Genomic DNA, 18,211 nt, shown 5'->3' with positions numbered 1-18,211 from the left:
TTTTTTTATTATAATTTATTATTTTAAAATAAAAAATTAAATAATATAGAAAATGATTCCTTAATAATAAAAAATATTTTTATATATAAAAATATTTTATTCAAATAAAATTTATTATTTAATTATATTTTTTAAATATAATGAAATTTTTATTACTAAAACATATTTTAATTACATATTTTAATTGCACATCCTATATAAGATATACTATTATATTCATATAATATTGCATTAAAATATCACTAGAAATCTGTCACTCGACCTTTTCTTTCCCAATCACCATATCGTGTTGGTTCTGGTCCACGTGGTCCTCCTATCTCACCTGTTTTTGGATTCATATTATTTGGAAATGGTTTTAATGGTTCTTTTTCTTGATAAGGATGTTTACCTTCTTCGAGTTCTTCTAATTTTTCTGAGTTACATATTAAATATATTTATTTTATTCATTATATTATTATAAAAAATTTTTAAAGAGAATAAAATTACCTATAGGTGTACGTTCTCTTAATTTTTTTCTAAATTCACGCATTCTCGGACTTTCAATCGTTTCATTTTTTTTTGAAAAAAGAAATTGAAATCCTGGAAATAAAATTATTATATTATCGTTTTATATCGTATTTAATTTTGCAAATACTTACGTATATGTAGAAATTTATTTGAAAATTTTATAGTTTCATGATTTATTTTTAGCAATTTAGAAATTATGATATTTGTAGTAAACATAACCTTATTCATTATGCGATTAAAACAAAATTATACCATATTAAAACTATATAAGAATATATAACAAATTTTTATTAGAAATTAATCGAATTTTAATTATTAATATAATTGTGTAATAATAATTATTATTGTACAATTGTTAACATACATAATATATTCTTCACTTTGTACAGATAGATATTAAAAACTCGTACCACAATTGAAAGAATAATTTTAGATATCAAATATAAAAGTTGATAAAAACATTGAGATTTATTTTTAAAATTAATATTTCAAATTTAATTTTAGAATATTTAATTTCCCAAAATGAAATATAAAATGAAATATAAATAAAATGAAAAATATAAAATAATGTATTAATATATCATATTTTAAATACATATTTTTTAATATCTTGAATTATATGTTATTAAATTATTAATGTAACAATATGTACAATTTAATACAATATATTACATTAAAATTTTAGCAATTACAACTTATAATTCAATATTGATAAACTAATTTTTTACTCTTCCTAATATTATAATTCATTTAGTAAAATTAAATTTATTATTTATATGTGTCTATTTTTTGGAAAATCAATTTTCCAAAAATATTTTAACGATTCTTAACATCCTCCATATATATACATTCAATGCTCAAAAAATAAATAAAAATATATGTAATATGTAATAAATTATAAAAGAACTAAAATTAATATTTTATAAGTATAGTATAAATAGTAAAAACTATATATTAATATACCGATGAAGTATTATCGTTAATAACCAAATAAAAAAAAATTTTTCTTTAAATTTATACTATAAATATATAATTTAAATACAAATTGTTAATTTTATTGATTAATTTAATTTTTAATATATAATATAATTGAATATATTAGATAATGTATTAATGTATTAAAAATAAAAGTAATAAACATTAAATTTTTTTATTGTAAATCTAGAATAGCTTATTGTAATCTTTTAACAAAACAAATCAATAAAATTATGTGATTAAAATTTAGAAGAAATAGAATTTATAATTCTGGAATATTATAAATTTTTTACATAAGATAAACTATTATTCGAATATGTCAAATTTTTTAAATTAAAATAAAAAAAAATAAATTCAATTCGACAAATAATTTTTAAAATAAAATTTATAAATATTCACAATATGTATTTTATTATATATATATTAAAAAAAATAAATTAATTTAAAATTAAGAATATTTATCTCTTTTTTGTAAAATTTTATATAACAATGAAAATAACACTGCTTACCAATTAGTATTTATGAGCACAAATATGTTTTACGTAATATACTTTAATACAATCATTCTTGATTAACAGTTTTCACTTATTACCAGAGTTACAATATCTAAATTACATAATTTGTTTTGTTTATCTGTGTGAATTTGTTTCCTTAAATTATATATATATTTCTAAAATTTTATAATATAAACTATATATATTAAACATTAATATAAGCGAATCGTTACCAGCAAATGAAAATCGATATCTTAATATAAATCGATATAATATATTCGATAACATTTTAATATAAAGTAGTTTAACTTAATTATAAATTAATAAAATGTGATTGATATTCTTCTCTATAAAAGGTAAACTAATTAATTATGATTAATAATATTAAAAATATTAATAAAAATATTTTAAACATAATATATATTTATTAAGTTTTTCAAATATGTTATAATTTAGTAAAGTATAAAAAAAGTAATAATTTTTCGAGTAGGCCATGGGAAAATTTTGTATATATTGTAATATATGGTTTATTGTATTAATTTTATATACATTACTTAAAGTAATATTTATTAACAAAAAATTTGTGCAATATTATATATAATTCAAATTTAATTAAATTTAAAAACTTTTTTATTTGAAGAAGTCTTATAAGTGTATTAACCTACGTATTTAAATATTAAAATTTTTCAAATTATAATCTTTTTTTAAACAAATGAAATTAAATTATAGAAAAATCCATTAAAATTAATAAATTTTATATAATTCTGATTAATATAATTATTGAACAAAAAAAATATATCTCTAAATAATAAATTACACTTAAAAATTATTTAAAATTTTTCATTCTATTAACCAAAAAATTAATGATTAATATAATTTTTTATATATACACATGATATTTTAAATATATGAAAAAAGAGAGAAACTAGATTTTTGTTCTAGTTTAATAATTTTATATTTAATAAAATTTATATACAATTTATAATATATATATTTATTATACATATCTTTATTATATACATATTTATATTTTTGAAATTTAAAATGCATTTTATATGCTCTTTAAAGAACACTGCATTATTAAATATATCATATATTCTTCAAAAACAAAACCATAGATCTATGAAGATAATGACTATAAGAGAAGCATTAAATTCAGCTATTGATGAAGAATTAGCACGAGATCCAAGAGTATTTATTTTAGGAGAAGAAGTTGCACAATATGATGGTGCTTACAAAATAACAAAAGGTCTTTGGAAAAAATATGGTGACAAAAGAGTAATTGATACTCCTATAACAGAAGCTGGATTTTGTGGTTTAGCTATTGGAGCAGCACTTGCTGGTTTAAGACCAATATGCGAATTTATGACATTTAATTTTTCAATGCAAGCTTTTGATCGAATTGTAAATGGTGCTGCTAAAAATTTCTATATGACTGGAGGAAAATTTTCTGTACCCATTGTTTTTCGTGGTGCAAATGGTAATGCTAAAGGTGTAGCAGCACAACATTCCCAATGTTTTGTAGCATCATACACACATATACCTGGCTTGAAAGTTATGTCTCCAACAACTTGTGATGATTATAGAGGTTGTTTTAAAGCTGCTATTCGAGATCCTGACCCAGTTGTAATGTTAGAAAGTGAAATGATTTATCATATTAAATTTCCTACATCAGATGAAGCTATGGATAAAGATTTTACCATACCTATTGGTAAAGCTAAAATTGAAAAACCTGGTAAACATATTACTTTAGCTACACATGGTTTAGCTGGTGTGCATACATTGAAAGCAGCAGAACTTCTGGCAGGAGAAGGAATAGAAGCAGAAGTGGTTAATTTACGTTCTCTTAGACCATTAGATTGGGATACACTTTTTCAATCTATTTCAAAAACTCATAGACTTATGACTATTGAATTAGGATGGCCTACATGTGGAATAGGTGCTGAAATTGTGGCACGAGTTATGGAAAATCCAGTATTTTTTCAACTTGATGCACCAGCTGTACGTTGCACGGGTATTGATGTACCTACACCATATGCAGAAAATCTTGAATATGAAAGTTTACCAAAAGACCATCATATTGTAGATTTTGCTAAAAAACTTTGCGGTGTAGCAAAAATATAACTTTATTAATTTAATTAATTTAATTAATTCATAACTTCGAGAATAAAAATTATAGAATAGAATTTATTGCTAAAAAATTTTATAGTAACAAAAATGTAACTTTATTAATCTTTTTTGAGAATAAAAATTTATTTATTATAAATCATTGAATTTATTTTCTATGATATAAAATATGGTTAAAATAATAATTTAAAAATAATTCGAAGATATATTACATATTCAAAATATTGAATTTGCAGAATAAATTCATATTTTTATAGGTTTATATATAAATTTAGAAGATATACTTAATTATATTATATTAATAATTTATATTATTTTTAATTAGGATATGGATATTAAATGAATTTTTACATTATTTAATTAAATCTTAAAATCCTTTTTAAATTATAGATTATTATTTAAAAATTATATATACTTAAAAATTAATGTGTATGTTTCAGAATGTTCAAGTTTGATGCTGTATTGCTGGAAATTTAAAAATTTTAAAATATTTCATTTTCTTGAAATATTTTGTTGAATATGTAGAGTTTTGTGCAAATGGAATTCATTTCATTATTTGATATTTAGGTAGGTAATATAATATTATGACATTGTAATATTATAATTAAAAAAAAAATTTTACTTAAAAGTTTAATTATTATATTTGATAAGCGACAAGTTTTCTTTTTTTAAAATGAATTATATGAGTAATTTATATTACATATAATATAATTCAAAATAATATAAAATATAATATTAAAAATAATATAGTTTTTTATATTAATATAGAATTAATATAGAAAATTAATATATGATATAACATGATAAATAACATAATATTATTTAAATTTGTTTCAGCTACATATTCTTATAAAAGAATAGTTATAAATTGAAGAAAGATTATTTTACATGGATAAAATATATTTTTTCTATTATACATATATATATATATANATATATATATATATATATGTATAATAATATTTTAAATCTTAATTTATATTAGTAATTGGAGAAAAACTTAAACTAAATTTAAAATTGAAATGATTAATTATTAAATTTTAATAGAATAAATATAATCAATATAATATTAAATCAAAATATTATTATATAATATAATAGAATGAATGAACGGAAAAAAATTTTTTGGTTTGCAATTATTAGTAGGATAATAGTTTTAAATTTACAATTTATTTTTAATTTTTTATTTCCTGATCATAATGCAGATGCATTTAAAAGTCCTATTGATAATTCTGAACAAATTTCATCATATGACAATATAATTATATTTTTATTTAATGGACTTACACGATGGGATGGTCAATATTTTTTGCATATTGCAAAATATGGTTATACATATGAAAACACTTTGGCTTTTTATCCATTGTATCCTATGTTAATTCGAATTACTTCTGTTTCCATAAGAAAAATATTTTTTAAATTAAATGTTCATAGTTCTATCCTTATTGCAGCTGTATTAATTAATATTATATGTTTTGTAAAGTCTGCTGTTATATTTTATGATCTTAGTAAAATAATATTAAAGACAACAAATGTAGCTTATATAGCAGCAATATTATATTGTATAAATCCAGCTACTATATTTTTTTCAGCTGTTTATTCAGAATCTTTATTTGCATATTTAACATTTTCCAGTATGTTAAGATCCATTAAATTAGATCCATATGTATCAATTCCAATAGGTTTGTCCATTCTTACAAGATCAAATGGTATGGTTAATGTTGGCTTTCCTATATATTATCAATTGAAAAAATTATTTTATAATTATACGATAAAAGATACAAATTTTTCATTTAAAATATTTTATCAATTTATTTTTAAAATAATTATTTTAAAAAATTTTTGCTTAATATTTAATACAATTATTATATCAATAATTCCATTTATTTTGTTACAAATATATAATTATGTTATGTTTTGTATTCCTAATCAAATATTTATTCCTGAACATATTGTTAATTTCAGTATAATAAATAATTTAGTATTACCTGGTAATAATAATGAATGGTGTTACTTTAAAGTTCCACTTGCATATTCTTATGTACAAAAAAAATATTGGAATATAGGATTTTTGAATTATTATGAGATAAAACAAATACCAAATTTTATTTTAGCATTTCCAATATTGTATATCATGATTAAATGTATAAAAGAATTTTTTTTTGAACACAAAAAGTATTTTTATACATTAGGATTTATTAAAAATATTGAATATAATATAAAAATTGAAAAAAAACAATATCCGATTAAAATGTTAGTATTTATTATTCATGGTTTATTTCTAACAATTTTTTGTATTCTATTTGTACATATTCAAGTAAGTACCCGTTTAATAAGCTCAGCAAGTCCATTAATATATTGGTATTGTGCTTTATCAATATATAATACATTTGATGATAATGATGATAATAATATATATAATAATAAAGAAAATAAATTTTCTAAATGGAATATATTTCTTTTATTAAAAAAGAAATATACTTTAAGAGAAAAACTTATATTTTCTTATTTCTTAGGATATACAATTTTAGGATGTTTCATGTTTTCAAATTTTTTACCATGGACATAATTTAAATGTATACATATATTATAAAGATTTTATAGTTAATATACAATTTTATCAATTTTTTTAAATATAAGCATCTTATAATATATGATTGTATATACAAAAAATGTAACATTATTGTACAAAAAACATTGTTCCAATTATAATTTTATAATTTAATATAAATTATTGTATTATTAAATATATAATTATTATGATTATATTTTATTAATTATTATATTGTAACTTTAAAAATTTGAAATAATAAAAAATATAAATAATTTATATTATAAGTTATAAAATAAATTTTATATAAAAATTTGGAATAAAATTACTTAATTTAGTATTAATTTAAATTTATTTAACGTGAGATTTTTTGTGTTTAAGAATCTCAATTGGTGTCAAGTACAATGTTTGTAGACAATTAGGACATTCATATGCTTGTGCATTAGATTTATGTTTGATATTGTCACAATGTTTTTTAACATCTTTTATATTTGTTTTAATGCAAGAATATTGATGTTGTAATTTTTCTATGCTTGTTAAAATTGCTTGCATGTTACAATTTTGACAATGCCATTCTGTTTTTAAAATTTGTATGGAAAGTTGTTCACTCCATTCAGTTTCTCGTATACTAAAAAGAAAAATTATATTTTTATTTTATAACATATAATATTGTGTTATATATACTTTGATATAAAAATAAAATATATTGTTATGTTACCAATTATATGTAATAATATTTGATACACGAATTCCTCCTTTTACTGAATTAGGAGTTATTACAAAATCTGATTGAAAAGGATTTGGATCTACCAATATATTATTTTTACCATTTCCCACATATATTATTTTAAGATCAGCTGGTAAAAGTCGTTTTAGTGTATATGGAACAGTAGTATGCATATATTCAATTAGTTTTTGAATAAGTATATCCTCAAATTCACTAAGATCTTGTATATCATTACCAATATTTGAATCTATAAAAAATATTATTAAATTTGTTATTATATCATATATTAAAATTATGAGAAAAAGTATATGTTAGATTTTAAATAAATATTTTTTACATATTTTATTATACCTTGTAATCGTTGATTTAATAAAAAATCCCATTTATGTCGTAATTTGGTAGCTTTCATTAGTAAAATTTGACCAGTATCAGGTATAGGAAATTTTAATTCTAACCACGAATCACATACTATTCTATAAAAAACAAGAATATATTAATAACATTTTTTAAAATTTTGTTATATAGTATATTGTAATATATATTATATGCATACATTGAAAATGTACTATTTGTGTCGATTTCACGTGCGAATAGAAGTAATGTTTGTGCAGCTGGCATTCTAAGTGTATTCACTAAATAAGGTTTTGTAGTTTCCAAAAGAGATCTATTAAGTTAATATATCATTAATTAAAGTATAAATTTCGTTGCATTATTTTAAAATATTAAGAGCTTACAAATATGTTAATATTGTATGTTTTGGACTAACAGGAGTTTTATTTTTAAAACCTGGTATTGATACAACATCAACTTCTTCTAATTGTAATACCTGAGGATGATGTCCAAAGAAACTTATTGGATGTAAAGCAATGTATGGTTTCGCTTTTGTGTGAAATAATTGTTCATTCGTTGTCTGTAAAATTATATTATTTATACGGAAATAATGAATTTATTTTATATGTATACAATATTACCTTACAATAATTAAATTCATCAGCAACTGCAAATTGTGGATATAAACCACTGCATAATATTAATTTCAACATAGTTAAATCTTTATAATTACATGCAGTACTTGCTGTTAATAAATTTTGTACTTGATTTGAATCATTTTTCATTCGAAATTCGATATCTTTTATATCAATTTCACCATCTTCATGATCATTATCTTCTAATTGTATATCAAAAGATTCTAGCTTTAATTGTTTTCTTTTTCTAGGTTCATTTTGTTTATAAATTCGTTTTAAGGATTTTAAAAGTTTAAGTTCCCCATGTCTTATTGCACGTTCTGCACTAGACATAGAAGAATTTGATTCCGAAAAATTTCTTAATAATCCACAATCCTGTTAATTACATATAATATAAGAATTATATAAATAAATTTTAAATATAATAAATTAAAAATCTATAATTTACTTGAAGTAATTCTTTAAATTGAGCTCTTAATTTCGTCATTTCGTAAAATCTTTGTTCCTCTAAACCTCTTCTTTTACACCATTTTTTACTATTATTTTTTGTAGATCTAGATTCTTGAGAACTCTGTTGTTTTATTTCTAACCATTCTCTAAATGCATTTAGTAATGTTATTGGATCACCATGATCAGATTCCAATTTTTTTCTAGATGTCTTCAAAATTTTTATTTAATATATGAAATTTAATACAAGAAAAAAATTTATATAAAATTACAATTTATTACCTCACATTCTGAATCTCTATATGCTTTATTTGTAAATGGTGTTTGTATGCTCAAGGCAGCAGCTAATGATAAAACTGGTTCTACTTGATGAAAAATAGAACCCATTATTAACATTTTTCCTATCGTTATATCAACTGGTAAACGTGCGAGTGTTCTTCCAATACATGTTATTTTTTCATTATCTGTTAATGCGCCCTGTAAATTAAAGATATTATTATTTATTTAATTTATATTGTTTTGTTAATGTTCTATTAATTATTATTTATATAAATATATTAACATGTTCTTTTAAAGATATTATAGAATTTTCTATGCTTTCAGGTGAGGGTGGTTCTATAAATGGAAATTTTCGTGCATCTGGAAGTCCCATTGCAATCATTTGTAAAAGTAAAGAATCTAGAGGTACACGTTGTAATTCTGGAGTTGAATATTTTTCTAAATTCAAATATTCTGTTTCAGAATATAATCTGTAAAGAAATTGTTTGAAATTCAATTTAATGATAAAATTTAATGATAAAACACATTTAATGATAAAATCATTATAAACTATATACTATAATTTATTATAATACCTATAACATACTCCAGGTCCAGTTCTACCAGCTCTTCCTTTCCTTTGTTCTGCACTAGCTTTGCTAATCCAAAATTCTTTAAGTTGTTGCATTTTGCATGATGGATTATAACTCATTTCCTTTACTTTTCCACTGTCAGCAACAAATCTAATTCCATCTATAGTAATAGAAGTTTCAGCAATGTTAGTAGATACAATACATTTTCTTATTCCTTCAGGAGCATAATCAAAAACCTTCAAAAAGAAAAATATATAAAAAATATCAATTATATTAAGATTATTAAATTTGATTTTTTAAAAAGTATTTTAAAAAAGGTACTTTATCTTGTTCATTAATAGCTAGAGTACTATGAAGTGGTAAAATAATCCAATTATTCTTTTTTTGACTATATTCTTTTGCTGCATCTACAACTGTATTAATTTCACTCATTCCACTTAAAAATATTAATAAATCTCCTTTTTCATCAGCTGAAAATTTATTATTATAATGGAAATATAATTGAAATTTTTTATAAAAGTTTTTGAATTAAAATTTTTTATAAAAGTTTTTGAATTAAAATTTTTTACCTGAATATTTTTGATCAATCATTTGCATTATTTGTATATAAGGACTTGGATTAAATCTATCATTTTTATATCGAATATCTTCTATAATAATAGGTTTGTATAGTAATTGAATAGGATATAATCTTCCAGGAACCTAAATTATTTATTTTTATAATATATTTTTAGTTTATTTTTATAATAATAGTTTCTTTAGAATTAAATATATATTTATAGAATAATATATTTATTATATATTTATAATTTATATAATTATATAATATTATCAATTAGATAAATATAGATATAACTTTTTATAATATGATATATGATAATATGATTTTATATATAATATAATATAATAAAATATAATTTTTTATAATATGATTTAAATGATTAAATGTACCTGTATTATTTTAACATTTTCTTTGGCAAAATAATTACTAAAAAGTTCAATATTTATAGTTGCAGACATAAGAATTAATTTTAAATCATATCTTTGATTAATAATGCATTTCATAATGCCAAGAAGAAAATCTCCATGTAAGTGACGTTCATGCACTTCATCCAAAACAATTACATCATAAAATAACAATTCAAATTCTCCAGATAACTAAAGGAAATATAGAATATATTAATATTAAAATTCTAGTACTATTATATTTAATTCATGATTAATTTCTATAATTACATAAAATATATTATTAGATATTTATTACATTTTTTATTTTTACCTGTCTTAACAAAAGACCTTCTGTTATAAAAGTAATTTTGGTATTTTGATTTTTTTGTTTTTCAAAACGAATTTGGTAACCAACATCATTATAATTTTCTGTTAATGTCTCAAAAGCAACACGTTTTGCTAAAGATATACAAGCTATTCGTCTTGGTTGTGTACAAGCTAAAAATTCATTATCAAGAAAGAATTTATTTAATATTATAATATTTTTAATCTTAAATATAACATTTTTTTTCTTATTATATATACCAATTTTTTGAAAACCTGCTGAGTATAAATATTGAGGTACTTGAGTAGATTTTCCACAACCAGTATCACCAGCAATTATAACTACCCGTTCTTGTTTTATACTTTGAATAATTTCATGTTTATATTGATAAACTGGTAAATTTGCCTGTGAATCCCTAAGTTTTTTTAATTTAATAAATTTTTCTTTTTGTTTGAAGTCTAAATATAAAATGATTATAGTTTGAAATTTTAATAAGCATTTTTCTGTTAATGTTTCAATTGATAATACATGTGTAAACAATTCATTAAAATTATAACTCAATTTAAAATTTATACAATGTAATTTATGGTATAATTCTGGTACACCAATGGTATTTAATAAAAACTTAGATGAAATATCAGAAATTTTTAATTTTTTTTGTACAATTTCATATTTATTAACAAATTTCCAAAAATCATCAATATCTTGGATTATATTTAAATTTCCTGAGAATACTTTATTCAATTCATGTTTATGTTTACTGAAATAAAAGTCTTTGTAATTTTTATTAGAAATTTCTTGAGAACCATTATTTTTTTTATTTATAGTATCTTTTTTATCATAATTCGTACTATTTGTAAATTTTAGATCATATTTTCGTTCATTATTATATTTATGCTTAAATTTATTATCAAGTTCATATCGTGAATTCATATTTTAATTAAAAAAAATATTTTATTTTATTGTTTTATATAATATAATCATAAAAATATAACATTTTATCATATTCAATATTAAACTTCTTATTTATTACAATTTTTAAAATATAGATATAAATTATACGAATGTTTAAATTTTTTTATAATATAAAATATTTGAATATATTGTTTTAACATAACCTTTAAGTTTTATATTAATAAATACAGTATAATTTTTTTAAAAAACACTTTTTAATTTTAATTCATATATTATTTTATTTTATAAACGAAATTTATTTGAATTAATATATTTATATTTTATTATGATTTATCAAATTTTTATTTAATTTTCTTTAAAGCTACTTGTTTTTCCATTACACTGACTATATTCACTTGTTCTTATTAATAATAATTAAGCAACATAATTAGTAATAAATTTTAAAAAATAGTTAAAATTTAATTATTAATAAGATCAGTATTAATATGTCATTCGTTAATTATCTTAATATAATATAATTCATAAATTATTTTAATTCATAATAATTCATAATAATTTTTATATATATTTTTAAAAAATTATAAACATATAAGTATGTATACATAAATGATATATAATTTAAATATTTTTTTTATAGATTTGAAAAATTAATTTTAAAAATTTTTAAATTTTCATAATATCAATACTTTAATTATGCAAACAATTATATAATATCATAATTGTAACATTTATACAACGAAAAAGATATGCATATTCAAGTTTTATTTAAAATAAATTAAAATTTTAGAAAAATTTATTTAAAAATTTTTTAAGAAAAAATATAAATTTTTATTTTAAAATATAAAAAAAATAAAAGAAAATATCGTTGCAAATGTAAATGTTTATATATATATTTATTGTTATAAGGATATAGAAAAATAAATAAAATTCAAAGTCAAGAATTTTTGAATCTCGATATTATAATATATATATTGTTATTTATAATCTAAAATATTATAATATAAAATAGTAATTAAAAAATAATATTTTAACATTTATTAAATATAAAATATATGTATACGAAATAATACAGTAACTTTTTTTTTAATACAAAAAATTGTAAGAAAGCAATTTTGAAAAAAATATACAAAAATATACAAATTATTGATATCAAATAAAAATATATCGATGCTATCTCCACCTTCGCTTTCAGTATTAGTTTGCGTATTTTGATATATTATTACATATTTTTAAATATTTATCATTGACAACCGTTAAATTTTGATTAACAATCATGTATGTACTTAATGACAGATAATAATGTATTGGCAGATAATAATGTAATTATGGCTATTTTTATAAGTACAAATCGAATTTCTCTGATAATCAATTTTCAAAAGAGAAACTCGTGATTGTATTTGTATATCGAGTTGATTAGCTTTATCACGCTTACTAGATAGTTAATCATTCGATGAGTGTTGCTTCCAGTGTCAACCGATAGTGAATATACCTTGTTGTCTAGAAAATGATCACTGTGGTCCAGGCGAAATTCGTGTCGATGATTATCATTGGCATCGGTAGTTTTGTCGTTGGTGTTGCACCGGCGTGTTTTGTTTCACGTATACGATATCTTCAACAAAAGCTCTTGCTTTCTTGTATTTTGTGTTTTGGCGGTGGCGTTTTATTTGCAACTTCCATTCTACATATGTTACCAGAAACTCGTGAATCTATGATTAATTATGCAGAATTGCTCTTCTCTTGCGGTTTTCTTCTCTTGTATTTTATAGATGAATGTGTTCATTATTTTTGGGGCAGTGATGAACATGTTTTGCAATTACACCAATCACGTTATGAGACTAGTGGAATTTGGAACAATAGAAACGAAGTGTATATATCTATAATATATAATTTTTTTTAAATATATAATAAAAAAATAAAAATTACTTATAAAAAATTAGGAAAAAATTAGGAAGAAATATTAAAAGGATTGAAAATATTTTATTAGAGAATTTAATTTAATAATATTTAAAATAATAATTGATATTATGTAAATATAAATTAACAAGTAAATTTAGATATATAAATCTACAATAAATTTGTAATAGATAAAAATATAAAAAAGATTTCATGAAGATAAGAAAAGAAAACATATAATTTTAATATGCATAGTATAAATAATTATATGGAAATTAAATTGATTTTTTTTTAATTTTAAAATATTAACATAAATCATTAATTAAGATAATATTATAAATTACGAAAATAGATTTCTGAATTGCAGGGATCGATGCCGGAGTTATTCGCATCAGGTAAGGCTATATCGCGATTATATGGATTATCAGCGATTGAATTTAATTTCAAATCGTCTTATTAGACAACTCTAGCTAGAAACGGAATAAGTAGTAGCTGGAATGGCACTAATTACGGAGCGTTACAATATACGCCGAATGCACCAAGTAATTACAATGAGGAGACTTTTTTATGCCATGGTAATCATTCAGAACCATGCATAGATTCCAATACTAATCTTATGGGACTTTTATTGGCGCTTACGATTCATGCCGTTCTTGAGGGACTGGCGATTGGTCTGCAGAAAGCTCTGTCTGAGGTATGCAATGATAAATATTTCTAATTAATATAAATAAAGCAGAAATATTTTTTTTATTGCATCTATATTATAAATTAAATTATAATATCCAGTTTTTAATATTATTTTTATGAAAAACTTTTTCTTAATTAAAATTCTTATTATTATATTTAATATCAATTTATTGTGCTAATATGATATATAATTTTTATGAATTTGATTACATTTCAGGTATTCTTATTAGTTGGAGCAGTTGCTTCTCATAAATTTGTTATTGGATTTTGTTTAGGATTAGAATTAGCTGGTGCTAATAATACCTTTCTAAGACTTATACTAGCGATATTCGTATTTTCTGTTGGATCCGCGATAGGTATAGGGATTGGAATGTTAACATTCAAAGTAAGTAAGAAATATATTTTAATTTTCATAATTTTAAAATATATTTTAATTTTAATTTATTTTTATTGTATTATTATATTTAATTAAACTTTATTCAGATATTTCTTTAAAATATATATTTTTGAAATATTTATTTTAAATAAAAAATTAAATAAAAATCAAAAAAATGATTTGAAATTTAAGTTTAATCGTTTCAATTTTTAAAAAAATTCAAATAAAGATTTGTCAAGAAGATCAGAACTTAAAAAATTATGCTTTGTTATGTATAATTTTACATTGTATAATAAAATAATAGAAAATAAAAAGTTAAAAAAATAATTTGCATAATTTTTATAGATGAAAAATGATTGGACAGAAATAGCTGTACCACTTCTACAAGGTTTAGCAGGTGGAACTTTGCTGTATGTGACTGTTAGTGAAATCATGCCAAGGGAGAGAGCGAAATGGCATAGAAATCCGCGACGTTCTGCTGGTATTCTACAACTTTTTTCCATGATTCTTGGTTTCATTATTATTTATCTTCTAAATAATTACGTGGGAACATGAATCTGCAAATTCGACTTGAAATCAATTCAATAGAATAAATCGATCAAAAAACGAACTTTAATAATAGAGAATCAAGAACTAAAAAAGAAGATAAAAATTACATGAATTTCTGTATGAATAAATTTAGTCAAAAATCTATTTTCGTTTATGTATACGAGTTACATATCTACATGGAATATTGTATTAGGAAAAGAAAAAAAATATTTATTTAAAAAAGATAGAGAGGCATAGAAGATTAATGTAATTGAGTAAGCGAAAAAGAGAGCCAAGAATGAGGAAATAATATCTTTTAAAATATTGTATGAAAATGTAAAAATAGAATAATGCGATAGAATCAATAAAATGTTTTAATTTTCTTTTATTTTTTGTACGTTTACAATTTATTGTTTGAAAAAAATAAAATATGAATGACTATATTAATAGCTGGAATAATTTTATTGTTATGATATTTAGAATTTTATAGAATAGAAATTTTATTTTTGAATAAATTTTCATTCTATATTTTTTTTATTTTCGTATCTAATTTAAAAATATCAAATATTAAAAATATTAAATACAATACACAAAATTCTATAAAATTTTAAGAACACAAATAAAATAAAATACAGAAGAAAAAAGAATAAAAGATAAAAATTATAAATATCAATATATTGCTGCTTGTAATAAATAATTATATCAATAATAATATCAAATAAATATAATTTTATCATGATAATCTTTAATACAAATATGTCATTAATATAAATATCATTAATATTGTCATTAATATTAATATCATTGCTAAAAATGTTATCAATAAAATAAATGGATAAAAATTTCTCAAAATTATTTATTATTGAAAAGATTATAATATCATAATATCATAATATCATATTTTTATTTAATTTTGATGATGCGATATATATCTTTATAAATTATTATATTAAATTTGTATAATTTAGTATATAATATAATATAATTTTATCATTATCATTATTATTTTTCTATTTTCAAGATTAGATTATAATTCTATTTATCTTTGATAAATTTATGAAAACTAAATTTAAAAAGGAACAAACAGTAAATAGTATGTATATGTATATTCGAAACAAAACAAAAAAGTAAATCGTCGAAAGTTTTGAAATAATTATTTCAAACTAAATTCGAGTAATTTATTAATAATAATAGCATCAAAATTTCATTTTCGTTCGACATTTCGAATCAGCCGATATCCTAGATTCTTTTATTATATTTTATTATAAATTGAACTCCATCTTTCAGGCATCACATATATGGATTTCTTCCACGCGAAGAAAAGTTTCTTCGAACAAAAAGTTGAGTTACTGTCACGAAAGACAAGCACGATTTCTTGATACTCGATGGTATCAAATCGGATCAAGTTTACTGTCGTTGTTGTGCTTCTCTATATTATCGCAAAAACTTGCGTTTTGATCTTTTATTAAGAAATTTAAAGTCATCATGTTTTCTCCACGTGAGACACATAAAAGATTTCAAAGCTAGGAAATTTCACCTTCTTACATTGATAAATAATGTTTTTAAAGGAAAAAATTTTAAATAAACTTTCGTTTATTAGATCGTTCTTGTTAAAAATATCAAAAAAAAATATAGAAGATTTGGTTGTTTTTCTATAAAATTATTATAATTTTTAAAATTAAAATCAAGATATTATATTTATAGTATATATTGTATCTATGCAAAAAATATAAATAAAGATATAAATAAATTATTTATAATTGAATAAGAATGAAACAATTAAAATTGTTTTAATTGTTCATTTATATGTACCTAAATGTATATGTATATATGTAGTAAATGAAATTGTATACTTTTTAATAGACTACTTGTGTATTTTTATTATATGCATATTATATATTTACAAATATGTAAACGTACTTTTGTATTTTTATATTATATATTGTATATTATGTATACCTTTGTATTTTTATATATATTGCAATATATTATATATTTTTTATATATATATTTTTCTTTTTTTTCTTCTTTTCCAAAAAAATTTCTTTTTTGCACACAAGTTTATAATACTTTTCAAACAACTAAACATTATCAAATTATTACTGTGTTCATATTTTTCATCTTAGGAATTGTTGACTTTGTCGATAAGTTAGATAATTTTAAAATTTTTTAGAAATCAACGCCATCTCGCGGATTGACGCTAGAAGCTTCGACTTGTTAATAGCAACACAGAATGTGTGAGGAGGTATTCGTGACGTCATCGAGAAGGAAAGCAACATTGTGCGAAAAGGACAGAGAATACGTGCCACTAACTTTGGTTATGCGGCTCCTAATATCCCCCACCATTTTAAAGACGCAATATTGAAAATTGATTATTTATTAATTTCTTACTAAAAATTTCTACACTTTTAAGCTTGCATCTTGGAAAAAAGACCTCAAATAATTTTCTCATATAAATTTTAACCAGAAATTGTTATTAATTAATTATTTATTAATGATTATTACGTTATATGTGGGATGATGCAATCGACGCGTAACGCGTTTTTCACCAATTCTTTATTATTACAAGATTTATTTGTAAATATTAAAGTATGCATTTCAAACGTTACTTTATCCCCTACTTTCACGTATAATTTTTATTCAGAATTTTTTTGTTATAAACGTGAATAAATCAATTCTTTATTACAGATCGAATTACGGATCGAAAATTTGCGACTGCCAGACTTTCTCTAATTTTATTACTAGTTTTTTACTAAAAATTTCTACACTTTTAAGCTTGCATCTTGCAAATAAGACCTCAAATAATTTTCTTATATAAATTTTAATCGGAAATTGTTTTTAATTAATTATTTATTAACGATTATTACGTTATATGTGGGATGATGCAATCGACGC

At 20.4% G+C, this 18,211-nt stretch overlaps 5 protein-coding genes across 9 annotated transcripts; 3 read left to right on the top strand and 2 right to left on the bottom strand.

The window, feature by feature from the left end:
* Positions 1-122: 122 nt before the first annotated feature.
* Positions 123-889, bottom strand: LOC122718460 (succinate dehydrogenase assembly factor 4, mitochondrial-like). The gene is made up of 4 exons (XM_043943505.1): positions 872-889; positions 639-769; positions 487-579; positions 123-412 (listed from the first exon to the last, which is right to left on the bottom strand). Exons 2-4 carry the CDS (start codon positions 733-735, stop codon positions 243-245), a joined length of 360 nt encoding a protein of 119 aa, XP_043799440.1. The 5' UTR covers positions 736-769; positions 872-889; the 3' UTR covers positions 123-242.
* A 1,107-nt stretch (positions 890-1,996) lies between these two features.
* LOC122718458 (pyruvate dehydrogenase E1 component subunit beta, mitochondrial-like) lies at positions 1,997-9,526 on the top strand. 5 transcript variants are annotated; one of them, XR_006347387.1, is made up of 3 exons: positions 2,961-3,977; positions 4,544-4,670; positions 9,397-9,526. XR_006347387.1 is itself a non-coding variant. In XM_043943503.1 (2 exons), the coding sequence occupies exon 2, from the start codon at positions 3,099-3,101 to the stop codon at positions 4,098-4,100; it is 1,002 nt and encodes a 333-aa protein (XP_043799438.1). In that variant the 5' UTR covers positions 1,997-2,332; positions 3,095-3,098; the 3' UTR covers positions 4,101-4,194. The 5 variants fall into 5 exon arrangements, 1 of the variants encoding a protein (XP_043799438.1); XR_006347385.1 differs by having other exon boundaries at positions 2,961-3,990; XR_006347388.1 differs by lacking the exon at positions 9,397-9,526 and adding an exon at positions 4,941-4,988.
* LOC122718457 (GPI mannosyltransferase 2) lies at positions 5,186-6,672 on the top strand. The gene has a single exon (XM_043943501.1). The coding sequence runs from the start codon at positions 5,206-5,208 to the stop codon at positions 6,670-6,672; it is 1,467 nt and encodes a 488-aa protein (XP_043799436.1). The 5' UTR covers positions 5,186-5,205.
* Positions 6,885-11,850, bottom strand: LOC122718456 (probable ATP-dependent RNA helicase DHX34). The gene is made up of 15 exons (XM_043943500.1): positions 11,178-11,850; positions 10,924-11,090; positions 10,596-10,802; positions 10,214-10,346; positions 9,966-10,114; positions 9,648-9,880; positions 9,356-9,542; positions 9,076-9,270; positions 8,795-9,004; positions 8,353-8,721; positions 8,116-8,291; positions 7,935-8,045; positions 7,733-7,854; positions 7,373-7,628; positions 6,885-7,282 (listed from the first exon to the last, which is right to left on the bottom strand). The coding sequence occupies exons 1-15, from the start codon at positions 11,848-11,850 to the stop codon at positions 7,006-7,008; spliced, it is 3,465 nt and encodes a 1,154-aa protein (XP_043799435.1). The 3' UTR covers positions 6,885-7,005.
* A 1,429-nt stretch (positions 11,851-13,279) lies between these two features.
* LOC122718466 (zinc transporter ZIP3-like) lies at positions 13,280-15,704 on the top strand. The gene is made up of 5 exons (XM_043943513.1): positions 13,280-13,698; positions 14,093-14,120; positions 14,186-14,419; positions 14,630-14,797; positions 15,134-15,704. Exons 1-5 carry the CDS (start codon positions 13,337-13,339, stop codon positions 15,341-15,343), a joined length of 1,002 nt encoding a protein of 333 aa, XP_043799448.1. The 5' UTR covers positions 13,280-13,336; the 3' UTR covers positions 15,344-15,704.
* Positions 15,705-18,211: the final 2,507 nt, after the last annotated feature.

This window comes from Apis laboriosa, unplaced genomic scaffold, assembly GCF_014066325.1.
Source record: "Apis laboriosa isolate Shangri-la unplaced genomic scaffold, ASM1406632v1 scaffold645_cov152, whole genome shotgun sequence".
Lineage (NCBI taxonomy): Eukaryota > Metazoa > Arthropoda > Insecta > Hymenoptera > Apidae > Apis > Apis laboriosa.
The sequence above is the reverse complement of the archived record's forward strand: the minus strand, read 5'-3'. Positions and strand labels throughout refer to the sequence as shown.